The sequence below is a fragment of the Glycine max genome, chromosome 8 (assembly GCF_000004515.6).
Source record: "Glycine max cultivar Williams 82 chromosome 8, Glycine_max_v4.0, whole genome shotgun sequence".
NCBI lineage: Eukaryota > Viridiplantae > Streptophyta > Magnoliopsida > Fabales > Fabaceae > Glycine > Glycine max.
The window spans coordinates 924,082-951,981 of record NC_038244.2 but is presented as its reverse complement, the minus strand read 5'-3'; the positions used below and the strand labels follow the sequence as shown (position 1 = coordinate 951,981).

The 27,900-nt window shown below is 32.5% G+C and overlaps 4 protein-coding genes and 1 non-coding gene across 6 annotated transcripts; 3 read left to right on the top strand and 2 right to left on the bottom strand.

The window, feature by feature from the left end:
* Positions 1-234: 234 nt before the first annotated feature.
* Positions 235-1,562, bottom strand: LOC100806391 (elicitor-responsive protein 3). The gene is made up of 5 exons (XM_003532353.5): positions 1,257-1,562; positions 1,057-1,122; positions 635-761; positions 438-552; positions 235-300 (listed from the first exon to the last, which is right to left on the bottom strand). Exons 1-5 carry the CDS (start codon positions 1,321-1,323, stop codon positions 235-237), a joined length of 441 nt encoding a protein of 146 aa, XP_003532401.1. The 5' UTR covers positions 1,324-1,562.
* Positions 1,563-6,145: 4,583 nt separating this feature from the next.
* Positions 6,146-9,085, top strand: LOC100781806 (bifunctional UDP-glucose 4-epimerase and UDP-xylose 4-epimerase 1). Its single transcript, XM_003532543.5, has 8 exons — positions 6,146-6,502; positions 6,602-6,737; positions 6,975-7,076; positions 7,477-7,704; positions 7,844-7,925; positions 8,105-8,187; positions 8,355-8,446; positions 8,803-9,085. The coding sequence occupies exons 1-8, from the start codon at positions 6,258-6,260 to the stop codon at positions 8,885-8,887; spliced, it is 1,053 nt and encodes a 350-aa protein (XP_003532591.1). The 5' UTR covers positions 6,146-6,257; the 3' UTR covers positions 8,888-9,085.
* Positions 9,086-13,802: 4,717 nt separating this feature from the next.
* LOC100805867 (CBS domain-containing protein CBSCBSPB1) lies at positions 13,803-19,418 on the bottom strand. 2 transcript variants are annotated; one of them, XM_006584642.4, is made up of 14 exons: positions 19,088-19,418; positions 18,084-18,243; positions 17,812-17,944; positions 17,553-17,723; positions 17,347-17,428; positions 17,120-17,233; positions 16,900-16,966; positions 16,673-16,778; positions 16,527-16,594; positions 15,643-15,752; positions 15,418-15,551; positions 14,789-14,874; positions 14,611-14,700; positions 13,803-14,238 (listed from the first exon to the last, which is right to left on the bottom strand). In XM_006584642.4, exons 1-14 carry the CDS (start codon positions 19,393-19,395, stop codon positions 14,062-14,064), a joined length of 1,806 nt encoding a protein of 601 aa, XP_006584705.1. In that variant the 5' UTR covers positions 19,396-19,418; the 3' UTR covers positions 13,803-14,061. The 2 variants fall into 2 exon arrangements, with proteins under 2 accessions (XP_006584705.1, XP_006584706.1); XM_006584643.4 differs by having other exon boundaries at positions 17,586-17,723.
* A 1,182-nt stretch (positions 19,419-20,600) lies between these two features.
* On the top strand, positions 20,601-23,361 carry LOC100818678 (gamma carbonic anhydrase-like 2, mitochondrial). The gene is made up of 2 exons (XM_003532529.5): positions 20,601-21,083; positions 22,758-23,361. Exons 1-2 carry the CDS (start codon positions 20,699-20,701, stop codon positions 23,132-23,134), a joined length of 762 nt encoding a protein of 253 aa, XP_003532577.1. The 5' UTR covers positions 20,601-20,698; the 3' UTR covers positions 23,135-23,361.
* Positions 23,362-26,706: 3,345 nt separating this feature from the next.
* MIR171U (microRNA MIR171u) lies at positions 26,707-26,808 on the top strand. The gene has a single exon (NR_126693.1). It is a non-coding gene; the product is annotated as a microRNA MIR171u (primary transcript).
* Positions 26,809-27,900: the final 1,092 nt, after the last annotated feature.

Sequence of the window (27,900 nt, the reverse complement as noted above, 5' to 3'; positions counted from 1 at the left end):
CTCGTTTCTTTTTTATCTCTCTTATTTAGTTATTTACAAAAAAAAATAATACAGAATGAATGTAGAAAATAAAAATATAATTTATTTGTGACCTAAGAATTATTTAGAGTTTGTGGTATTAATTTTAATCAATTGACAATAAAGCAATTTAAAAGTGAAGATCCTCTTGAATAGGCAACTAAGTTAATACTGGATCCAGTAGTCATGACTCAGAAATGCTATAAATGAACACAATCAGTCTCTGTAACCAGACTCCTTCCATCCCCCAAAATTTTCCTCTGGGCAGCGTTCACTGCGATCCTGCATTAAGAAAAGGTGAAGTAATTTCATGTTTTTCTACCATTAACAATTTCATATAATATGATTTTGATGAATTGAAGTGTCTATACACAAACGAGTATTATAAGAAAAACTAATTAACATATATGATAGCATGCCTGAGGAGTAAAAGTGAGGCCGATTCTAATCTCCCCACAATAGTGGCCATCCTTGACAACATTGTATGAAGTTGGTGGGATATTTCCTTCGATAAACAATCCATCCAGTGGAATGCTGTAATAATAGATATATAGATAAATACCAAAATCAATTAGAAACCAAATTAAGCAGTGACAAAATTCAAGAAATGGCGTACGTAGCTTCTCCAACGAGATCATGAGCCGTGGTGGAATCACTGTCCATGATCTTCAATCTCAGATCGGAAACGCCTTCAGACACGTTGAATACAAAAGCCTCGTTCCATTCTGGCTCACTTCCCTGACCTGCATTAACGTTTATTGTTTCCTTTTGCATGCACCACTTAAATAAATGAAACGAACATAATATAATTACGGTTCGGGAACTGAATTTTCTGCAGACCTAGCCAGGAATTAAATTGAATCAATTCATCATGATGCATGATCTGATTTCCAGTGGAAAGTTTTCACAAGAAAACATGGCATTAACGTTTCTAATACACTTTCTCCATATATATTTCCAATATTGAAAACTTAAACTATAAACATTATAATTTATATTGACAAGGGGTGACTAATTTTTTAGATCAAGTATATATACCTGATGCAACACTGCTTTTTTGCTCCTGAGTGCGACATATGAGGATCACATAAGGGTCCATGTTACCTGCTCCATCAGATCCAGAAAGTGTATGTGTGAAAAAACAAAAGGAAACAAATTAAGAATTGTACTATAAATGAATGGTGGAATTGGATATATCCTTTCATATTATATGTGTGTGCGTGTAAATAAAAACTTACAAAGATAATCAGTGTTTTCAAGGCCTTTGGCGTTAACAAGAAAAACTTCGAGGCTTCCCTGAGGCATCTTGATGAATATTGGAAGGATGATGAGACACGGGAGAATCTGAAAGAGCTCTGAGAGGCACAATTGGCTTCTATTGTGTGTTAATTAGAGGAGTGAAACAACACACTCACCGGTTTCCGAGAGAAATTTAAGCCATAACTAATTTTTTTTTACTATATTTTGATCATCTTTCCTTTTCTAATAACTTTTCATTATTTACTGTCACGTTTATTTTTAATATTTCTTTTTTGACAAAACATTTTTAATATTTTTTAAAAATTACTAAAATTAATGTTGTTTTTAAAAAAATGTTTAGATTTCTTTCTTTTTTTTTCTCAAATCTTATCCCTTTTCGAATTAATCACCTTTAAATTTAGATAATACTACACTATTTAGAAATCTAAATTTGGATTTTTTTATGAAAAAACAAACTTTAAAATAATTTTTTTTATTTATTATTTCCCTATCCTGACTATCCTCTCTATATTCATTAATAGAATCCTTTAAACTTTTTATATCAACTTTTTTCATCTCAAATTTAAACTATTTATAATATCAAAAATTACTTTTCATTTTTTAAAATTTACCATTTCTCTCTTAATTTTAAAATTTTGTAGTTTTATTATTTATTTTAATAACTATACACCGGCCGACTGATAATTTTTTAAACTATAGACCGTTACCAAAAAAAAACTAACTATACATATTTTTTATAATTTCAGATACTTTTGAATTTTATTTAAACCAAACAATATCTGTATAATATACTGAGTATTGATAAGAAGAAAGTAAGTCCATCATTTTCATTTTCAAATTTACTTTTGTATTAATATTTTTATCCATTAAGAGAAAGACACAAAAATTATCAACTAATTATATGACAACCAAATTGAATAAAATGTGAAGGGTTGGAAGCTCTCTGATCCTATGTTGAATTTCTACTTATAAAAAAAAAACTAATTATACGACAAATAATAATACTATAAGAATATTGTTAAGAAGAAGCAAAGGTTGGGGAAGGGGTTGCATATAAGAACCTGCAAACCAAGTTCTTCTCCAGAAAGAGCTATGCATGTTATTAACTGATGAATAAGTACTAACTATATCCTCTTGGGTAGAGCAAGTTGCAATTTATCTAACCAGAGCAAAACAATGATAGGTTTGGTCACAACCCATGGCACAAAATGATAACCGAATTTAGAATCAAGTTCAACTACATTTTATGGTAAGCATGCTTACCATATTGGATTAGGTTCTTCAAACTTCAAAGTTCAAAGTATCTTTCCTCAATGTAAGAAAAAAAAAAGTATATATGTTTCCTCAAGAGTGTAACGTAAAGTGTCTGCAGAGCATTCCACTGTACGCGTGCAAGGTGACAGCCAAATCAGCCCCAATTGATGGAGCAATGCCAGACTTGTATATATCATGGAATAAAGTCCAAACAGTTCCATGATCAATATTATAAAATCATACAACAAGGACTGTATTGCCATTAAATAATTGTCGTTAATGGTAAAATTTGTTGTAGTGGCTTCTCTTTCATTTTCCACTAGTTAGTCTTGTAAGTTGTAATGGGATATTAATTGGTAAGAATTAGTCAAAAAGATAAAAACTTGTAGATAAATAATCAGGTATCGTACGTCTTTATTAACTGTTGTATTATAAAAATAAAATATCTCAAGACAGAAACATAAAAAACCACTGTCCAGGAAGACATCATTAACATTCAACTTTTGAATTTTCTGCCGAATTCCTGTGAGTGCGCAAATTTTCTCCGATGAATTGGACTATATAAACAGGTGCTGCCATCCCCATTCAAACACACACAAAAAAAAAAAAAAACACTCTCTTGTCAAAAGCCTTGTTCTTTGTGATCGCCTTATGCTTGAGCTTGACCACTGATAATTTACCATGTTCGGGATATTATTGTTATCTTATTGGTAAATGTAACAAGAAAACTCAACCAAGAAGAAGAAAAGAAAAATCAACCAAGTGTTACTGCGTTGTTAATAATCCACTTTATGGGGAAGCGGAAATACGCAAATATATATGTCTTAGGACCGACAACCAAAGGTCCAAAGCAAGCTAGCTAGTTTCAACACTTAATTATAAAATTATCCAAAAACAACAGGTAATAAGTAATCTTTTTATACAAGCGTGTGCAATTTACGTAAGTTACATGGAAACTAATACGAACATTAATGATAAGAGTTTTTTTTTTAAAAGTATGATAAGTTTTAGGCTTTGAAATTTGTTCGTCCTACTCTTCTAGAATTGGTGAGTGTCTGCTTCGAAGTTTCATTCCTTTGGAACTGATGGTCTGATTGCATGGCTTGGTCAGTATTCGCTGTCGCGAAAACGAAGTATTAGAAAAGTCTCAATTTTCAATTTCATTTAGTAGGCAATGCCCAAGGACAAGGGTAAGTGGGCAAAAATAAATTATTTATTGGTAGAGGAAGTAGATTATTGGAATAAGGGAGAAATATACACATATTGAGAAATAACAAGGAGCAAAAATACACATTTAGTAGACATCGATCATGGTGTTATCTCTTCAGATTTTCTCTCTATATGTTTACTTTTGTGACAGAACATTATTTCTACATATCAACCCATCTAAAATATTAAGGCAGTATTAATTACCATCATTTTAATTATATTTTATTTAATTTTTAAATACTTTACTCATTGTATTTAAATAAACGAGAGAAAAGCAATAATAATGATCATATTAAAAAAAATTAAATATATTTTTAATCCTTTAATTTTTTTAGTTTTTTAAAAAATTATTTTTATTAGTCCCTCAAATTTTCAAAAACCTACTTATTATCACTCTTTATTCATTATGCTCATAGTTTCACATTTTATAGTCAACTCCGATTCTTATGTCAACTCCGATTCCATTCCCTGCACCTAAGTCAACATCACTCCCCATGGCAACTTCCCATGGAAGCTCCGTACTGAAGTCACGCATGATCATGCCACCTAGTCCCGCACCTAAGTCAGCATCACTTGTCATGGCGGCTTCCCATGGAAGCTCTGTAATGAAGTCACGCATGCTCGAGCATGCCGCCTCCACCTATTTTCATTGCTGACAACCCCGTTTCTCCTTTCTCAGTTTCTCTCCCTCTCACTCCTGTGACGGCCAGAGGAATGTTCGCAATCATGATCTCTCGCTCTATCTCTATCTGGCTCCTTCTTGCACCCGTCGTTCTCATCGTCGTCCGCGTCGTTGCCCCTCAACCTCTTGCTCTGTCCACCATAGGCGTCAACGTCCGCCGTCACACCCGCCACCATCTCCACCACCACCACAACCGGCATGGGTCTGCGCTTCGGGGACAGTGGTATTACGGTCGTCCAACTCTTGGTCGTTCATTCCGACGTTCACTGTTCTCCTTGGTTGCTCTGTGGCGCAGGTCACAGACCCAACCCTTTCACCTTTCATGCTATTGATAACCCTTGAGGGTTATCATTGGTAGAGCCCGAATTAGCAATTTTCACTCATGTACCTATGTTGGTTTTTCCAACAATGGATAATGATAGCAATACAGTCCAAAGGGAGAGTAGGCCCAAAAGACACCAGCATATCCCTTGCCCGACAACACTATCACACTTATAACAAACTAGCATGTTTCCACTATTCTGTTATTTACAATTTTTTTATCATTGTTATCTTTTTCTGTTATGAGTCATGAGTGCCAAGCCTTATTCATTGTATAATCACTATAAATATACCATTGGAAAGGAAATAAGAATTAGAGAAGAATTATCAAATATAGGTTAGTGTAGTTAGCTAATCTTCTGTTTCTAACATGATTATTATTTAATTTATTTTTATTGAAGATTTATTTTTTAATTACAAAATTTAATGTAATTCAAGTTAAACATTCACTTTAATAACTCAACATTGAAATGAAATAAATTTTTGTGTAAGAACTTTAAATTTGTCTAATATTATAAGGCTAACAAATTTTAGACAAACAACTCATTTACACTATCATATATTATAGATGTTTTAAGAGCATCAATTAATTAGATAAGTTACTTATCCTAAAAAATATGTTATTTATAATATACATTCATTAAACAATGATGACTTATATAAGTAATGATACTTATATTAACAACATTTTATTATATGCTCTATAGGAAAAAAAAAGTTAAGCAACTTTGCTTAAAATAAAATAAGTCATATAAGCACTCTCATTGAAGATGATATAAGAGATATTAATGTATTATTTTCTAAATAATTAAGGGATTAAAATATGGATAGAAAAAAAATATTATGTGTAATATAAAATAATTTAAGTGTCAGTATAATTTATTTAACAAACTTTTGTTATTGGAGTGACTTACTAAACACAATTAATCTTAAAGATATTTATTTCTGAGAATATGAGATTGGAAATATATCATTCTCAAGCATGATTTATTTTCAAAATTATATATTACACGTAACTTTTCTTCTTTCTATTGTCATATAAAAGTGTGAGGATTCTTGTTCCCATGAAAATAAAAGTTATTTTCTATGATGAGTTCTTACTACATCTTATTTTAATATTTTTTATTTTAAATTGAAATAAGTTTTTTTCTTATATAAAAAAGCACAATAAATAATGAGACACAGCGAGTGAACAACGCCGTAATATTACAGGAAAAGAAGTGTGAGAAGGATGAGGAGATGGTCCAGTGATCACGCGCATGATGGTGACGTTGCGTGGTGAACCAATCCAAATCCAAAGCCAGAAACCTGTGTGGGACCCACGCCCAAAATAATAACAAACACAGAGAAATGGGAAATAATTATTAATCAGTTAAATATAAAAGAAGAGAAAGGCGCGCGCGAAACTAACAAACCAAAACGGATTAGATAGAAAGAAAGGGAAAGCAACTAAACATTCTCTCTCAGTCCTTAAATTCTCATCGCAACACAACACTCTCATCCACACTCCAAAATGGTGACCTCGTCGCAAAAGATTCTGGTTACCGGCGGTGCCGGTTTCATAGGCACCCACACCGTGGTCCAGCTTCTCAAAGGAGGCTTCAGTGTTTCAATAATCGACAATTTCGATAACTCCGTCGTGGAAGCAGTGGACCGCGTCCGCCAAGTGGTGGGCCCTCAGCTTTCTCAGAACCTGGAATTCACCCAGGGCGATCTCAGGAATAGGGATGACTTGGAGAAACTCTTCTCCAGAACAACGTACGCTCAATATTTTGCGTCCTTTTCCTTTTATGTTTTCTCGTGTAGCATATAATAATAAGATAAGATACTTTTTTTTCTTTTTTAATTATGAAATAGTTTTGATGCCGTGATCCACTTTGCTGGCCTGAAAGCGGTTGCTGAAAGCGTTTCCAAGCCCCGTCGCTATTTTGATTTTAATTTGGTCGGCACCATCAACCTCTACCAAGTTATGGCAAAGTATAATTGCAGAAAGGTTCGCACCTTACCCACATTTTTATCACGCCCTACTTTTAACTTTATAATTGTAAGTAGCCAAAATTTAAAATTACATGCCCATAATTTGTATAATAATTGCAATTCGCTTTCATGGAGAATATTTTATTACTTTACCTTGTGTTCCATCCAAGGAATCAGAATCAGATTCTTGCCCCCCCCCCCTTTTTTGATATTATAGAATATTACTTAACAACATGATTGTGTTGCTGAGTAGATGGTTTTCTCATCATCTGCAACCGTTTATGGCCAACCTGAAAAGATACCGTGTGAGGAGGATTTCAGGTTACAAGCTATGAATCCCTATGGACGGACCAAGGTAACCATCACTTTGTTCTGAGTAGCTTTTTACTTTTGCTTTTTGTTGTTCGCAGCTTATGGTTTCTAAGGTTGGATAAACTTATCAATAAGCACTTATAAGTAAAGGAAATAGAAAAAGGTCAAATAAATTAAACTTCTTTCATATAAGCTAATTATGGAAACTCTCTCAGCTGGCTTCTTCAAAAAGTTAATTTAATTCCTGCGCATAAGTTAATTTTAACTTCTAGGAGAAGCTTAATTTATTTTACCTTCTTATTTTACTTGACAAGATGATATTGAGAAATTTTATCATCATTGTTTGGGCTGTTGTGTAAACTTGCTGAGTTGTAAGCTTGTAATGCCTAACTTTGGGATCTTGTCTCTGTTTACTCTTTGACCGACACTTGAACTCATCGAAGCTTTTCCTGGAAGAAATTGCCCGAGATATTCAGAAAGCTGAACCAGAATGGAAGATCATATTACTGAGGTACTTCAATCCGGTTGGGGCTCATGAAAGTGGTAAACTCGGTGAAGATCCCAAGGGCATCCCAAATAACCTCATGCCTTACATTCAGCAAGTAGCCGTTGGAAGATTGCCGGAACTCAATGTATATGGGCATGATTATCCCACAAGGGATGGCTCTGCGGTTCGTAAATTTAAATTTTCCTTTTCTTTACATCATATACTCCTTCAGGGGGAAATGTGTCATTTGGACAAAGTAAATAACCACATAGAACCCCTTCGAAAATGCTAATCCTCCTCTCTTTTTCATTGTTCAAAATAAGATCCGGGACTATATCCATGTGATGGACTTAGCAGATGGTCATATTGCTGCCTTGCGAAAGCTCTTCACAACAGAGAACATAGGTGATTTGTTCTTTTCTTCCCTTGCATATCTATATGGAAAAATTGGTGAATTGTTCTTTTTCTTCCCTTGCTTATCTATATGGACAAATTTGTGTCTTTGTATGAGTATTTTGATAATTATAGGTTGATTGTTTTTCTTTGCATGCTAAAGTAGAATGTGAGATATTATTGTTGTTCAGGTTGTACTGCTTACAACCTGGGAACTGGTCGTGGAACATCCGTGCTTGAAATGGTTACAGCATTTGAAAAGGCGTCTGGCAAGGTAAATCTGCGTCTTCCTGACATACTCGTGAAATGAAATTTATTGAATGATGTAAGAATGTTAAGTTTTATACCAATATAAACCAATCCCTTTATGTATCTAAAAACACAAATGAATGAAATAGCATCTGAAAGCTTCTCTTTTTCCATTGGATATCAAATCTTCAGAAAATTCCAGTAAAATTATGTCCAAGAAGACCGGGAGATGCTACTGAGGTTTATGCATCTACAGAGAGAGCTGAGAAAGAACTTGGATGGAAGTAAGTACTTTAGTCCGTTGTGTGTGACAAGCACGGTTAAATACTTAAATCAGTAATCATTTGGATTTTTGACAATCGATTTTGTTGACCGAAATCAAGATTCTCAAATTTCAAATGCTATGATATAACATTAAACTGATAAATAAGATGCACTGAGATAGGGATTTTTCATTTTTGGTTTTTGACTAGAATATTTTGTTGACTGAAAAATCAAGATTCTCAAATATTATATACTAGCATACAATGCTTCATTAAAGTAGTATATTTGATAAATAAGATGTAGGGATCTTTCATTTTTTTTTACCTTGTATTTTATGTTTCTTATTTGTTATTATTAATTTGGCTCTTCTCTTCAGAGCAAAATATGGTGTGGATGAGATGTGCAGGGACCAATGGAATTGGGCAAAGAACAATCCCCAGGGTTACACGGGGAAGCCTTGAGTTAGCTTGAGAAATATACTGCTCATCTACGAATGTTTTCCACACAAATAGGCATCTCTTTATAGAATACTTTTATGTTGGATGATTTGTTTAGGCAGTTCGTTGTATAATCTCGAGAATAAAAATTTGGCCGCATTTCAAGAAGTAAAAACTATGTATTTTAACAATATCTTTAAATTAGACTGGCCATCGATTTCATATTGAGAGAAGTTTATCCAGTCCACCATCGTTTTTAAAACTAAGTTAAGGTTCAAATTGAATCTTAAATGTTAATAAATATGGAAATTGGCTAAATCGTTAGACGAAAATATTGTCTGGGTAAGGGACGGTGTTGGAACAGGAAGTCGTACAATCCATAATACGTTTGTTTGTGTTATGTGGGAATATGATTTTTTTTCTTGCACTACACCTTTTCTCTCTTCATTTTTTTAAAATATATCTACATGAAAAATATTTCCTAAACTACTATTGTTTTGAGTTTGTTTATTAAATTCTTTTTTAATTTTTTTTAAAAAAATTTAATTCACTTGTTTTAAATATTATTTTCACATTAAAAAAATAAATAAAATTTTAATATTATTATTTTATTTTTTAAATAATAAGAATATTTTTTTAATTGTTTATTAACAGTTTTAAAATAAAAAATAAAATAATTAAAAAAATAGATTGATTAAAAATACAATAAATATGTGAAAATAATATTTTTTAAAAATGGAATTAATTTAAAATAAATAAATAAAAAAAATATTTTTTTAAAAAAAGAAGAAGCCATGATCGAAGAAGAGTCGGGTTCCCAACCCCGACTTCTCTCTAACTCAAGTGTAGTTTAAGAAATATTTTTTTTTATAGGTTTATTTTGAGTAAAACGAGGAGAGAAGGTGTAGTATAAGAAAATGTGTCAATTTGTGAAGGTTATTTTTCTTGAGTAATAAAAAAAATTAAAAAAAAAAAGCATATAAGGCTACTCATCTTTACAGAAATTTTTGCCACAAAATTTATATACTATTCCATTTGATTCTTTCTATAAAACTCGATTAACTAATTTGTCAATATCAATGTTAACATTATGTTTGAAAACTCATCACAAAAGTAAAAAATCACATCCATTTAAAGCAAACTAAAGTAGTTTTTGCCTCTTTTTATCTTTTAAACTTTTTCAACTTTAATCCAAATTAAACATTAAAAAAAACTAATTAATTGAATTAGTAATACTATAAATATTAATTCATGCATTCAGCTTATTTTACATCTTACTTCCATCCATCTTAATTAATTTGTTAAATCTATCAATTTCTCTTGTTTTATTTTTTCTGTCCATTTCTCTAAATCTTCTACTCAGGCACTCCAGATTTGGGTTGTGTACGTGTCCAAACTCTTTTCAATAGCATTACACATGGGAATAAGTTAGGATTGTACGGTCGAAATTAATTTTACTGCTTTTTTCACGGGAATTTTTTCACATGAAGGATTTTAGAAGGAAAAAAATTATGTAACAAAATAATAAAGATTCAAATTAATGAAGTGGCATTTCATTGGGCAAGTTTGATATATTATTCATAAGTATCCCATTTCATTTAGAATAGAAGTAAGTAGACACTTGATAGAGGAGGGGCACGCAAAGTGCAGACGCACGGCTTATTTATTGAATTATGTTTATTTTAGTGCATAGTGAAACACAGAAGGTGCATGTTAACGTTGGATGTCCGTGATACAAGACATTTTAAAGTGTTTCTGTGTAGAAACCGACCACTTCGTCCAAGAAAAATTGCGCGCAAATAATGTTACTTCTACGCCCTACGTCAATTTTTTTTTTATATACATTTACTTCTTTTATATTTTCAATCACAATTATTTACTATAAATTTAAATACGTCTTTAAAATATTATCTAAAATATCTTAATAAGTAAAAATAAAATAAACATAATTTACCATAACTTAAAAATAAAAAATAATTTTATAATGATAAAAATATAAAAAAATAATAAATTATAATGACTAAAAAAATATTTAATTTTTTATTTTATTATAATTGAACCCCAAACTGTTTTGGAGAAAATCACCACTGGATTGGTTATAATTGAACGCAACCACCTATTCAAAGTTTTATTTAACAATAGCGTCATTCACTTTAATTTCAATTTGGTACATTTATTCTTTTTTTTTGTATTGATTAGACTTTATTTTTTATTAGTATATTATTGATATAAAATATTTATTAATTTTATTAATGATTAATTTTAGTTGAAAAATTTAATAAATCACCTTTAATATAGTTTTTTAGTTATTTTTTCATTTGTAAACTTGAGAGAAGACTTTCTTAAAAAATTAAAACTTAGTTTCATTTGCACCAACTAAATATATTCTTTTATCATCATAAAAAGAGGAAATTGAAAATAGTATAGAATATTAAAGGCGTGAGAGAGAGTTTACTCCCTTAGCAAAGTAGAAGCCTGACCTTTCAAAATAAAAAGATGCAGTAGCAGCCAGAGAGATTCACAGGTCACTGCGTACGTAGACCTTGGCTTTATGTACACCACTTCGTTCAATAAATTAAGATAAAATATATATGGACATCCAATGGTTAATCAATAATTAGTGAAAAAAAAGTTAAGAAATACAGATGTAATAAATATTATGATGTGATAAAATGAGATAAATATTTTTTTTTTGAAGGAGTGCCTTTAAATGATGGGGTATCCAGTTATCATTACTCACAAATTAATGGTGTTGGAAAATAGATATCCAACCTTGTATTTTTTTACTTCATGCACCAAACCTAATATAAATCTTGGTAATTAAATCGAGAAATTGATAATTAAACAGATTGAATATAAAAAAATAAAATAACATAAAAATATTTTTTCATTAAATTATATCAATTTTTGGATCTTAGGTTCAAAATGGTTTCCATTCAAATTGAATCTAACTTTGTTGTATAGTTAATTCAATAATTAAGTATAATGCTTACGTATTTAAGAACATGTATGAACTAAGAATTTATTATTTGTTGTGTATTTGTTCTTTGAAATATTATAAAATTATCTTTAACTTAAAACTTTTTTTACGACACTTTAAATATATATTTTGAACCATGTTACTAATTATGTATATGAAACGTATTGATTGATGTTAGAGTAATTTGTGTATTTTTTTTTTATTGTTTGATATTTTATGTATTTCACATTTATTTAAATACTTTTTTTTTCCTGTCTCTTTTCATTCATTCAGATACTTTGTTCTCCTAGCTAGCTACAACCCTATTCTCTATGGTGTTTCTTTTCCGCAATCTCATGCACACGTGCTAATAATACTGATTGGGACTGGGGAGTATCAATCTGTGAGTGGCATCACTGAAGCTTCCCTGGACTCGATCATGCAATCAAGGTTCCTCTCATCCACTTTAATTTTTTTTAAATTTTTTTTTATCTCATATCTTATATTTCTCTGTTATTTTATTTCTTTATCTTTTACTTTTAAATTGGATTTATATCAATCTAAATACAAATAAAATTCATATGCATTCAACACTCAAATTTTCGAATACTTTATTATTTATCACAAAATTGATTAATCTTATTTTGAATTATTTTTTAGAATCTAAGTAATAACTAGCTAATGGATGTTGCTTCCTTTATCCCTTGTCGAAATTGTGATCTTAAAGCCCTACTAGCTTCTGTATGTTACATTCTTAGTTTAGTTATTAAGTTTGTGATTAAGTTTGGATAATATAAATAAGCCTAAAAGGCAAAAATAACATATTACAGAAACACTTGTTGGGGGCAAAGAGATGCCCATTTATTTTTCTTTTTCTTTTTTGTTACCAGAAGAGATGCCAACTTGTCACAAAATAAATGCAAGTAAAAAAGATCAAGCAGCTGTTGTGAATCTAAAGAAAGTCCATTGGATGTATTGAACTATATTGGTGATGTTATTTTTTTTTTTTTGTGCTAGTATTGGGCATGTAATGTAATCGACAAGAATATTAGCTTCTCTATGCATGTAATTGGATAGGGAACTTGAAATTGGATTTTGAATTTAATCTCATCCATCCATTTGATGTCACAACTGACATTATAAAAAGGATAAATTTGTTTGTAAGCTTAATTGTATTTTTACTCTTCTATGCTACAACTATACGATACTTTAATTATAGTCATGTTTGTTCATCATGATTCCATCTAATAATTAACTTAATTTGTTGACATGACAAACTATAATGGCATTACAGCTAATAAAAATAATGTACTAATTAAAAAGCATAAAATATTAGAATAAGATTAAAAAAAATATAAAACTTAATTATTTAATTTATTAAGATTAAAAAAATAATTAATTTAATTGATAAGAATAAATTTATCTTAAATTTATAATATTTTTTAAAATTATCCTTATCATTAATACTCATTTCTCTTCTAATTTGTAAATATATTTTCTCTCTTCTTTTAACCAGAGAGATATTTTTAATTTAAAAATAATTAATGCAAGAATTATTAAAAATTAAATTTTATAAATAAAAAAATATCATTTTAAATTTGAATCTTATAAACAAAAATAGAAAAGAGACACTAATATATATGAAAGTTTAATTAATTATTTGATTACTACACTTGGATCAATTTTTAGTTCTAATTATATACGAAACTCTGCGTTTTAGTGATTTAATCCTTATTGAAGCAAAATTTTGTTGACATCAGCGTGTGGGACCCACCCGTGTTTAAGGTGAACATGCCGAGGCTGCATGTTGAACGATTTAATTACTTATTTTTGGTCCCACTTGTCAAAATTTTGTATTTCAATCCTTATACATGGAAAGTCCACTTTTTAGCCTCTATAAATAGGATGCTTTAGGCCATGCAGTTAGTTGCAGAGTAATTTTTCTAACGTCGCCACAAAATCGAAAGCGATGATGTAAAATCGTCAGAATTTTTCTAACAATTATTAAATTGTCATGTTTGAGGGTTCTAAACCAGTGAATTACAAATTTACAAGCTGCAAGTAGCATTTATAGACAGCAGAATAAAAACGTTGTTCCTTCCTTTCGAATACAAGTGGATATACAAAATGTTAGAACTTACAGATTGGCAAGTGCTAAAAGTATGCCCCTCCTCCTAAGTTCCAACAGGCCTCATTTCAGTTTTGGCCTCTACCCCCAACAAAAACTCGCTTCTTCCTATCATTGACTTCGCCTCACAAACGCCAATAGACCTAAGGCAGCAACAACTGCAGCTCCAGCAGCAATGGCACTGTATGCCGATGCCCATGCTTCTGAATTAGCATATTTCCAACTTAATGAACTTGAATCAGTTCCATAACCATGTGTTCCAGAGTAGTCTAAATGCAATCTCAGTCCCTACAAAATTCATCATCAAATTAAGTCAAACTTATCTGATACAGATTCCCACAAATACTACCATGATTATTCATGGATGATAGCTCCAAATCCCACTCAAATGACAGCAAGCTTTAGATGATTGCTCGCTAAAATGCTATGAAGCAGTTTTTCAGTTGAACGTATCTAAGGTAATCCCTTTAACCTTTATTCTATCCCCACATTTAAGTTCTTTCACCTTTTAAGACAATTGATTCTTGATACTTACAATAAACATTTTAGATTTTGCTATTCCCATACATTTTTTTTTAAAGAAAAAAAACGAAAAAGACTCATTAATCTAAATATAATTTTTCTTCACGCACCCCTTCCCCCAATTCCATTTAGTCATACCTTCAAACCAGCCGTCTTTGCGTGGTCCACAGCTGCAGCAAGATCACTGTCCGAAGCCAGTACAACTTTATCATTTTCTTCATCTTCATACTTCAAAAAAAATTGACCAGCTTGCATTAGGAAAACGAGAAAAAAAAAAACTGACTGAAGAATATAAATATAACATCTTGAAACTTACCAAAATTTGGGGCAGGTCCATGGGGTCAATATCATCACCGACTCTCTGAATGACGGACGTTATAACCTCTGCCAAGCTCCGAGTATCTTAAGTTGCATACAAGCACACAAATCATTCAACTTACACTTTTTTACGTAATGTATAGTTAGCTTGAAAGGTGAAATAGAGCTACATCGGGCAATAAACAAGTTTCTTGTACAGATTACAGAATACCCATTATCACCACCTTTCTTTCTCTCCTTTTATTTTTCAAAATGCATTGTTATTTATTTCATCAAAACAAAAACCCAAGTATGCATATGTCTTTGCATATCCCTACCACAGTCCCAAGCTATCAATTTTGTTTCTCCTTCTCTTTCTGTCTTTTAGTCATCAATACTAATAAAGCATAATCCGCTGTTTGAATTATATGGGCTGTACAATATGTGCAGCTAACATTACTCAAAATTTTAATCAAGAAGCAGATTTACGCATCAATAGATTGAAGACATGCAAACCAGTCACATTCAACTGAGACTCAGGTAACCATCATTGGCACTTTTGCATGCTAAAAGAGATAGATGAGACTTGAGAGTGAAAACACACATGTACGTAAAGACATGATTGGAAACATGTAATAGTTAACATACCGCATGTGAACCTATGCAATCTGCCCTTCCTGTCTTGTAATTTGAAGGAAAATGCGTTCTGCATGCTTGACGCAAGATAAGAAATGGATCTTCCTGTTTCTCCTCCCTCAGAAATCATTTTCAAGGAAGTCTCGCTGGCATGCCAATAATAATATCAAATTAAACTTAAAATATTGAAAATATTTTTTCTAACAACATCGACGCATATATATACATATTTATAACCTTTGTGAATCCTCTTCCTCCTCATTTGGAGCTAAGGCCATGGCCGAATCCCAAATTTTTTGTATCATGGAGTTGGCAGCTTCGCTGTTAAAATTGGGAGTATTTCCGACCTAATTAGTGAAGAAAATGATACCGTCATTACAAATGAAAAAAAAAAAAAAGATCATGGAAGCTGAAAAAAAAATGAATTTCGGTGCCATGTTGTCTGCCTATTCAACATTAACATCAGCAATGCTCCAAACCCGTTAAGTGAAAGAAACAATTTCAGAATAAGTTGAGAAAAACAGTTGAATATTTTTATTTTTGTTTTGGGAGCTACACATTGCAAGTAGGAGAGGGAAAAACAGTTGAATAAGTGCCCTCTGATTTCATTTGGTTTTCAATTCATACATCATCGTTTCATTAGTATGATATGCCACCTCCTTTTCTCTTCTTCATACCCAGTTCCATGTTTTAAGCACATTTAAAAAAAATAGTCAACATTGGTTAATCTTTTGTTACTAATCAATTATCGAGCTTTCAGATTCTTAATTATATTCGCAAGAAGCTTAAGCAAATGGGTAAAAATTAAAGGTGGCAATTTTCCCCAGGTTTAAAACCAAAATGCTCACTGAAGACCCACTCATCATTAATCTGCATACATATTTAGATATCAATACATATTCATATCTGAATCTGAATTTACTTGTTGTTTTTTTGTCATAACCTGAATTTAGTTTAACATCAAAACAATCAACTAAGAACATGAAAAGTATCAAGTTTTGCTGACAACAATTTGCTATTACTTACAAATAAACATCCTCATACACCATTTCAAACAGGATTCAATAGAAGTTTCATGTAGTCAACCTTAGTGGGTATAAACACAGTCAGAGAAAGCATACCTGACTAGCTGTCGCCACAGCAGCATGCGTGATATGAATCGCATCAACCGTAGCAACAACAATGCCATCTGTTTTCAACCACCCAAATCAGAAATTGTTTATGCAAGAACTTGTTCCCCATCCCGTATACTATCTATCTATATTACCTCTATTAACCACAAGAAGATGCAAAAAATTTCCGTCATGCATAGTGTGAAGTGCATCGATTATTGGTGTATCAATTGTTCCACATTCTGGATTTGGAGTCATGACCTGTAGATAGAGTTGACTATATGTCAAATAAGAGGGAGTAGAAACGATAATTGATCGAACGCTCGGAGAGACAACTTTTCCGTCTAAAACATGGTCCTAACATCACCAGATCTAGATGTACCTTCTCAACAAGAGTTGACGATGGAGGAAGACTCTGTGCTATTACCCGCATCAAGATATCCTTTGAACTGAAATTCGTATGCAGGTTATAGTTCATCAAAACTATTCCGATGATAAACGTTGACAAAAATTTAATTTTTCAGTGCAAGGCAAAAGTACAAAAGTGTGAAACTTTTCAGAAAAAAGGGGACTGGTGGCAATGTCCACAGCAAGACACTTACGTAAGAATACCACAAAGTTTGTCACCAACCGTCACAACAGCTGAACTTGCACGAAGTTCAAGCATCTTCTTTGTTGTCGTCAAAACTGAGTCTGTTGGTGAAACTGTTACAACCCTGGAAAGTGCCACTATCTGCTGAATTAACTTGGTATAACAACTCCAAACACGAAAACAAATTAAATCTGAGACAACTTTTGTTCAGCTAAAACAAAAGAAGGTATTACCTACTTTGAATTCTGAGGAATAATTGTAGACAAAGATGGCTTAAATATCTGCTCCCGAAGAGTCTCCATGAATGTCGAATTGGAGCCTGCACAAAGACCAAATGAGCATGAAAAAAAACAACTTGTAGAAAGTGGCAACCTAATTAACTACGCCATCCAATAATTAGAAATAAAAATTAGGCATACAAAAAAGAAAATAACTGTACAAACCAGGAGTAGATGTTCCCCAGTGTTTTTCGATACCTTCAACTGCTGCCGCAATTGCCTTTCCTTTCTCAGCTTTCCTTTCCATACGGGCAATGGCATCATACAAACACTTTGCTATGTCAAGTATGGCAACAACTTCTCCATTCTCCACCACAGGTAAATGTCTGAACCTCCCTGAAAACATAAATGATCTTTGTACTTATTCCAATGGCACCATACAGAAATAGAAATTAGCATGTGCCTATCTCCGAGTAATACCAACCTTGCACCATCTTTTGGAGGGCTTCAACAGCAAGAGCGTCAGAAAGGACAAATACTGGATTCCTTGTCATAACCTTGGAAACATGTGTTTCTTCGAGATTAACCTCACGAGCAATAACTCTTGTTGCTATATCCTTTAACCACAAAATTAGAATAGCAAGTTATGTATGTAAATTTAAGTAAAAACTGCACAAATTCAAACAAAAGTCCCAATACTATAGTCTATTTTCTTGTTTCTTCTGCATGAGTCATAAAAAGAAGTCCAATACTTACCTTGTCTGTGAGGATTCCACAGAGCAAAGCATTGGAATCAGTGAGTAACAGAGCATCTACTTTGCGAGCAGCCATTCTACGGCAAGCTTCATAGACGGTTGTTGTTTCAGGAACTGTCAATGCCTTTGAAAGCCGCAATGATTTCACAGTTCTCTCTTCCCTGATCCATTTCCAAGTAGAAAACAATGGCGCCATCATCACATGATTTAAATGATAAAACCATAATAACCATTTACTGACTCGTCTCTTCTAACATATCAAAGCTGGAAGCCATCACAAATTTGTGTAAAATTTAAAATGAATCTAATTTGAAAGCATTTAACAGATGCCTTTTGAATGCTGCATTAATCATTAACTCCATGTAATGAATCAATTAGCTAAATATGAGAAAATGTGTCCTCCATTATGTGAAAATCAATATTCACAGGAACAGGCAGCTATTGATTATAATATTTCAATTTGCATTCATCTTTGGAATCATATTTTAGCTTCTGGAATGGACAGAATAAGCATGTATTTTATATTATTTAAATGTTTAATATATAAATCATATTATAATTTTTTTGTATACATAATCATAGTATAATTTAAAATCATAAAAAATAATTTTAAAAAATATATATATAGAATAAATGATAGATTAAAAAATTAAAATGTATTTAAAAACACCCTAGTTGAAAAAGAAAATCCTAATAATGTTATGGTTAATTGTTAAAGAATATACAAATCGTTAAGCACAGAACAAAACTATTCTAACTTGTACACTGAGAGAATTTATTTTTAATTGAAAAATGTTAGTTTATTTGTTAGCGGAGGATAAAATCCACCACATTTCCTTCCTTCTCAGATAATCACATAACTCATCCTATATCTCCAGCTGTATGAAGAGAATTTAATTATAATTTAAGCCAACATGAAACATTTGTCCAGAAGGCAAAAGGCACAGATAGATAGATGAGAAGAGCAATAGAAGATGGAAAGAAAAAGAAAAAAGGAGAAGGTACATGATGCGCGGTGAGGAAAAGGTTTTACGAGCAATGAAGTGAGGCGTTGAATGGTCAGAGGCATAGGATTTGTTCTTGGGGCGCGTGGGGCTATTGCAGAAGGAAGCGGTCCTTAAAGAAGAAGCAGCGTGACTGGACATGTTCCCGAACGAAGCAATCGGGAATGAAGGGGGTAGGGGCGGTCGGAGAATGAAAGAAGCCGGTGACCAGCCGGTGAGAAGAGAAAGAGAGAAGGAACGTTGGCTGAACGTGGGAGAGCAGAACTTTAAGCCGATTCGAATGGGGCCAATGCCACTGCTACACGTCATCGCTTCTTTTTACTTCATACGTAACGGCAATTGCGCTAAATTCTACACGAGCTAGTCTTAAATGTGAGGCTAAGGATGCCAATGTAATTGCCACAATTTTAAATCCAAGTCCATCTTGGGATCCAAATTTGTAGCCATTTGAATCATGTATCTCTCATATTGTACCATCTATCTCCCATAAATATTTGAAAAGATTAAAATATCCTAATAATTTCTTTAAACTAATCGTAACCTTAACACATAATGACACCTCTCTCTAAGCATACTCATGTCACGATGACACCTCTTTTACCCTCCCATGACAGTCCTCCACCATGTCAACCCTAGTACCCTTCCCACGATGTTGCGCCAACACTAATGGATTTTGGGTTTCTGGTGTGACCAGTAATATATGTTGTGAAACAATATTTTTGAAATGAATATTAAGTCAATTTTTTTACTTATAAAAAGATGATTTTAAAATAGTCTTAAAGTATTTTATCTTTGAATGATTATTCCAAAAGATAATTTTTACCTTTCGAAATTGTTTTTTCATAATAATTTTAAAATATTTATTTTTATCTTTAGAAAGTAAAAATTACCTTTTTAGAATAATTATTTTGAAATAGTTTGTATTATCTTATTTTGGAATAATCATTTTGAAACATAAATTTTATATTTTAGAATAACTTTTTTAAAATAATTTGAGTATTTATTTATAGTTTAGAATGCTCATTTCAAAAGATAAAAATTACTCTATGAAATGATCACTTTAGAATAAATCATTATAAAAAACGAAATTCCTAATGAATTATTTTTATCCAAATACATAAAATGAAAAATGAGAGGTAAAAGATTTAAAATGTAAGTATTCGTAACTTGGAAACAAAACCCAAAATTCATAGGTCATAGGCCATAGGGCCATAGCCCTCAAGAGTGTAAGATAAAACAAAGAAAAAAAAAAGGGGAACATGGCAAAATTTTTTGTTTTATATAAATTATATATTTTTTTTTTTAGAATTTAAAGATATGTGATGTAACATGATGAGATTTTCAGTCTCTTAACAATAATGACATTTGTTGTAATGAAGAGAATTAACAATAATGATAAAAAAAAAAAATAAACATGATTTATAGATAAGGTAATTTTTTTTATTGAATGAAAAATATATTTAAAACTAAAATGAATAATAAAAATAATTTGAATAGCGAATCCCGAATGCTGACACGTTTAGCGAGCACATTACATACCTATTTGTCTCTGTAGCCCACAAACACATTCCCCCCTTACCTCACTCTCATTTTCCGGTTTCACTCTTCTAAAATGGCGAATCTAGCACGCTTCTCCAAGAGAGCCCTAAGAAGCGCACACGCGCTAGCAAGGCCCCACGTGCAGCCTCAGCTGCTGACAGCAGAACGCGCTTTTTCGACGGATGCGCCGACATCGATTACCCCGTCGGCGGATCGCGTGAAGTGGGACTACCGTGGGCAGAGGAAGATAATCCCGTTGGGGCAGTGGCTCCCCAAAGTTGCCGTGGATGCTTACGTGGCACCCAACGTGGTCCTCGCCGGCCAAGTCACCGTCTGGGACGGAGCCTCCGTCTGGCCCGGTTGCGTCCTCCGCGGCGATCTCAACAAGATCAGCATCGGATTCTGCTCCAACGTCCAGGAACGCTCCGTTCTTCACGCGGCTTGGTCCTCTCCCACAGGTTTGGTTCCCATTCCAACACTTTCGTTCCCCTTTTCTTTCTCTTCATTGAAAATGAATACGTGAATTTCGTTTTTGTCTCTCTAAGTAAAGCCTGCTATTTGTTGGTACCAAATTCCTAAAATTCGTGTTTCAGAAAAACCGGTGTAACTTGTAAACATGCTTGACGTTCCTTCCTCGGTGTGCTTCATAGTAATCACACTACTATGTTGGGTACTTAATTAACTTGTAAGTTCTAACATCAAATTGTTGCCCAATAGAGTGTGGCTTATGTATTTCACTGGATAAAGCCACGTTAGGATAATCTTTTCCATAATCACGTATTGGAGAAGAATATAAGAAAGCATAATGAATTGAGTATCTCTCGTAAGCTAAAACCAACTTACGCACTTCAGCTTTTGGACAAATTAAATGGAGAGGGATTCTATAAAAGTTAAATGCAGTAATTGCTTTTTAACTCATGGGAGAAGTTCAATTCATTTTACCGTGCTATTTTTTCTCTTCTAAAAGTTTATCCAAACAAAGCCTACATTTAAATAATAAAAACAAGCAAACAAACTTTGATCTCACTTGTTGCTTAAAGTGAGCAATTCATTTTAGAGGATAAAATAAATAGTTTCAGTAGTTGATGGTAAAATCAGTGGTCGATATTGGGTGCATATGCATGACAAATTATGAATGTGTTGAAATATGAAGAATCAACAGTTGATTTTTCTCAAATGATATTGTTATCTCTATTCATTTTAGAAGAGCCTAATCCAAGAAGCTTTGGGTGAAATCATGTCACTTGTTTTGTGTAAAACTTCCGTCCAACAGTGTTGTACCAAATAGTATTTTTGAATGAAATATTGTTTCATTGCTTGGCCTTGAGTCCTTAACTTACTAGTTGGCATCTGCGTGAATCTCCTTAAATACTTAGAGCAAGATTGCTTTTCCTTTCCTGCACAGATAAGAAGGATTTAATAATTTTCTAATATCATTCAAGAGTGTAATATCTATCTTATTCTTATATTGGGTCAAAAGAATTGCGTAAATATTTTTAAAGAGTGATGATGAGGTTGAAGTGGAGTTTGTTACACAGATGCTTGTTTGATCTGATTACTTTACTGTGACAGGGCTTGGATCTTTAGGTGGCTTGGGTGGACACTATTAAGTCAAAGAAATACTTAAATGTTTTTGTGTTGTTTGAGAAATGTAAATTTGTTTGGAGCAACGATACTTGTGGTCATTTAGCTTGTTATTTTCAGTCTGCACCTGTCTGGCACTGGGGCACCTTGTAGTGGGTTTTGTGTCCCAAACAATAATGAAGTAATTTTGATTCTACCACTATTATTGGTCTATGTAATGGTCCAGTCTGACACTTACAACCTCCCTTCCAATTTTCTATACATTTATACCGTTGTGGGCTGAGTTTCTTCTAGGGTTCTAGAAATATTTTTTATGCTTGTTTTAAAATAATATTAGAATGTGATATTCGTTATTCAGCCGTTTGCTTTTAAGTGGAGAGTTAGTCATCAGCATACTTCTTTGCAATTGTTTACTGTTAAGTGGAGTTGAATTACATTGCAGTTTGCTAATTTAATTTGCGATCCTTGAAAAATTCATATGGGATAGGCTTAATTACGACTTGTGAATGTATGCTTGTTCATTGTTTAAGCTTTCTTCTGAGAAACAGGCCTTCCAGCTGACACTTCAATAGAGAGGTACGTGACAATTGGAGCATACAGCCTGTTGAGGTCCTGCACTATTGAGCCAGAGTGCATTATTGGGCAGCATTCCATCCTCATGGAAGGTTCATTGGTGGAGACGCAGTCAATCCTTGAAGCTGGGTCAGTAGTTCCACCAGGGAGGCGAATTCCAACCGGTGAACTTTGGGCAGGAAATCCAGCCAGGTATGTGAGGACTTTGACCCATGAAGAAATCTTAGAAATCCCCAAACTTGCAGTTGCTATAAACGATCTGAGCAGAGACCATTACTCAGAGTTCCTTCCTTATTCCACCGTATATTTGGAGGTTGAGAAGTTTAAGAAGTCTTTGGGTATTTCTGTTTGATGTTCTTTTTTGTTATTCTTCAATGTATCTGTTAGCTTGGAGTTTTGCTTGTATGGAAATAAGAATCAAAACAAAGAGAGCAAGCTTTTTGTATTTTCTTTGTATTCCTTGCTGAAAGAATTGGCTTAAAACATCATGTTCTATATAATTGACTGGAGTGATATGTTCAGAGATGAAATGCATCTTCTGAGCTTTGGGCATTATTATTTTTAACTCCCAATTGGATAGATCCGCTGTTTCTCCCTTTTTACCCATTTGTTGCAAACAAATAGAAATCCTAAATGCCAGGTGACAACAAACATTTATCCACTTGGCCAGTATCCTTTTCAACAGGTATTAGGTGGATAACCAATCAGGTTTGTATCACTTTCTATTTCTACCCCCGTTTTTTATTAACTATTTGAAGGCATGTGCTAAAGAGATGCTCGAGTTCACTTGAGTTGTGATTTGAAGTTTCCATAGGACAGGGTATGGGTAGTTCTTCTTAGATGATGTTACCATGCACACTTTTCCCATGGTGATAATTCAAGCAGTCGTGAGTTACTTTCTGTCTCACTGTAATGTATAAAGATAAAGATGTTCTGTATCCGGTGTACAAAGAATGAGAGGTTATTCAAATTCCAGTACATCCATGGTTTATACATGTTGACCTCTTTGTCGTGTACCTCCATTCAGGCTACACGAGAGGTACTTAAATATAAATGGAATAGTGTGCAATTTAATTGCCTTTTAAAGAAATTGTTCTGTAAGCCTGCTTAAGAAGGCTATTGTCTCGAATGAATGATTGGGAATTCATTTGATTTATAGTTTGGTAAAATTGATTTTGATAAAAAAGAGAAAAAAGAAAAATTGAATTGGTGAATGTGATTGTAACGTGTAATTAAAATTATTTTGAATCACAACTTCACGTTACAACCTGTGGAATGTTGGAAAGAATTAATTCTACTAGTTTGCCAAACAATCACAAAACTTTGGGCCTTATAAGCAACATTTAATGTTTCTCAATACAAATAATAATTGAATGAGAAAAATAGTACAATCTATAACTGAAACTTGTGAAAAAATGTCTCTATACTCGACTTCAACGGTCCATTTTAATTGATAGGAGACTTTGATGCACTGTTTTAAGCTTTAGGTTTACGCTTAATGTTAATGTTCACTGTTCAGCATCGACTTCCATCGTGTCAATAATAATTGTTAGATAGGAGATAAGATAAAAATTTAGAAGAAAAGATAAATATTTAAAGATAAAAATAGAAGATAGAAAAGATAAAATATTTGAATTAAAAGATGATAAAGATAAAAGAAAATAGAAGATAAAATATTTGAATTAAAAGGTGATAATGTTGGGACCTAACATGTCTTATTTGACTGACATTATTATTTTAGATCTTTCTATTTGGTGAATTTTTTCTACCCACATCTATTAATATGTTCAACTTGGATCCCTCACCATCTCACCATGAAGAGTCTAATTTATGTATTTTCTCTCACAAATCCCTCTGCAAAGATGGAATCATAAACAACATTAAGGATAAAGTTACTAAAGATGTATGCAGAGACACAACAAAGTAACTTTATCCCTAAAAATGCAATATTGAGATACCCTTTTCGAGTTTGTGTAGACATTACCATTTTCCAATAAATAACCCCTAAAACTAACGCATATAAGACCTTCATTGTATTTATATTAAAGATTATTGTCTCCCGAGCGACTAACCCCTAAAGATAATATAAGAATGAATGATACATGAAATTAAAATAAGAAAGGATGATAAGAAAGAAAATACCTGATTGCATTGATAGATATGAAGCATTACAATATATTTATTGGTTTTTTAGACTTGTCAGGCCCTAACTAAGGGGAGTTTTAGCCTCTCATTGTTATGAGAGACTTTTACCCTTTAGGGGGGTGAGGTGGATGGAAGAAGATGATGGATGACTAAAGAAAGAGGGTTTTCCCTAAGGGATAGACCCAGTGCGTGGGTTGTGAGACTCCGTGTGTTTTTTCTTCTGTTTTCTCCTCCTTATATAGGCTTAATTGTCACGCTGACTTCGTGCTTAGCACGGGCTTTTGCGCTAAATGCACCTTTGGGCTTCTTTGTGGGCCTTTTTCACGCTAAACGTGTGTTGCGCTAAGCAAGAGTGCGCGCTGGTCTGTCTTGCACGCTAAGCAGACTTTTCAATTCTTTTAATTTTTCTTTCTGTATTTACATCAATTTTTTTCTCTAAAACACTTGAAATCTTCTTCTTTTGCATTTTGCTAATAAAAAATAACAAAGATGTTAATTTATTCATTATTTCATTAAAAACAATAATAAAGTAAAGAAATTACACTCATTTATTAATTCAAATTGACTATCAAATTAGTTTATATTTTGCGGTTATCAATAATTAAAATACTAGGAAAGCTAACTCCAAGTTATTAAGAAGAAAAAATAGGATACTAAAACAATATACCGTACAGAGACCGCATTGTTGAATGGTGAGAACTAAAATCTGACTGTAGATCCCAGAATCAGGGGGTGGTGCCGCCAGGCCAAAGGGCAAGACGCAAAGAGGCCTTCCCCACTTACTTAGTCAAAGATTCTTTAAAGTCAGCTTAATTCTTAATGCGGGATTTGTTGTCAAACACGTTTATCTATCTTTGTGATATATTGAGATTGACATGCCCTGTGTGATGACATTGACTCCACCCTTAACAGTAGCATCATTGGATCATTTCGACCAAAAATCTTCATAGGAGCTACTTTAGATGCTACTAGCTCCCAGTTATAATTGTTGACGTAGTTGGATAATGGATATTATTTCACATTTAGGCAAAAGAAAATCATGAGAGACAAGTTTCTAGTGAAGAAAAAAAAGATTTAAAAATATTTCAATTGCAGCAGTGGACCATTTTAGGATATAAAATGCTACGACTCCACTTTCATATATTAAGTGAGCTGGAAAATTCCTAATTAATGAGGGGATTAGGACATGGATCTAAAGTTGTATTAATGATATGTTAATGTTAAAAATGGCCACTTGAATTGCAAAATAAAGGTAAGATAAGAATAAGATTATTGGTTCAATTTATCATAAACCAATCTCCATGAACTCAACAAAATTATGTATTGAAAAATAAGGGATCCTCAAATAATTAGACTAATTATTATTCCCTTTTCCTCCAGGAGGAGGGTGGAAGAAGAGATAGATTTGAATAATGGCAAGTAGTTGGCACGGTGTTGGAAACATTATTTAAAACATATTCGATTAGAAAACCAGTTAGGAATGAAACCCCTTTGTGGACTTAATATAATCATCAACTATAATGTAGGTATAGGATGTAATGGAAATTTATATAATAATTGATACATATTGACCTCTCAACCATCCTAATTTAATTCAAAATCTCCCCTATATATTCCATCCGCTTTCTTCTCTTAGGAAGCAATCCACTTCAAGACCCTTATTCCTGATATTTGGTTCGTTGCTGGAAGATGACATAGCTCGGAACTCAAGCCTATGTTCTTCATACACAAAGGTAGAAAATGTTAATGTTTATAGTAATTTCTTTTGTTGGAGGAGTATGTGGGGATGTTGGAACAGTTCAATCAAATCAAATTTCCTAATGATTGGGTGATGGTTGGATTCTTTGATATGATTGAGCCGTGCCAATATCAATTCCTACTTAGCATAATTTTTTTTTAGATTATATGCATTTTTTTTGTACTGAAAGCAATTTTTATCGAATCAAGTAAAATTATTATGTAAAGCTACCACTTTGAATTTGGATATTTAATATAATTGTATATTTATAACTCAAACGTGAGACGACCAGTTAAGTTACAATGTTACAATAATCTCACATACATGTTAAAGTCAATTGTATTTTAAATAACTTATATCTAACAACTTACTAAGATAGCATTTGAAAAATACTTTTCAAAGTGAAACTTTACCCTACATGCATGCGCCTAAACAGTTTAAGGCTTTATGACTATTCTTATCATTTACTTTGTAAAATGCAAAGATATGTATGTTAACAGTGGCAAACTTATTCATACCTTAAGGGTGAATAAATGTTTTCTCCCATTTTAGGAAAAATTACATATAAGTAAGTTTTTGTATTTTATTTCTTATCCTTAAAATTTTGAATTTACGTTATGTTTGAATAAATTTCTTTATAAATACTTATAAAAAAAGAAGGTAAAATATATTGAATTTCTTCAATTAATATGCTAAAATCAACTCATGTACTTAAGCTTTTGAAGAAACTAGATGAAAGGACTTCTACAAAAGTTAAATACATAAGTTAATTTTAGTCGATGAGAAAAACGCAATTCGTTTTACATTCTCATTTTATTTTCTTATAATTACTTATATTTTTTATTTATTTATAAAAGATGACCTACTAAACCTGAAATACATTTGAGTACAAAATTCTTTTCTGAGTCCAATAAATTTCAAATATTGAACCCATTTGTTTTGGGCCAACTTGCATCTAAACGACCCAATTACTTCAAAGATCAAAGAATGGGCTCAACGTTTGCTTCATGGCTAGAAAAAACCATGCACCTACGTCAAATGGAAACATACCTCCTAAAATACCAACTAATAATAAGTGAGAATGACACGAAGGGATGATCATGTAATGTATCATTCCCTTAATACACGAGAATGGCACTCCCATACTACCTTGCAAGGGAGAAAATTTTGGTATGCATTCACCTAAGAGTTACACATTTTCCTTCTAATTTTTGTTAATTTTCAACTCATACTTT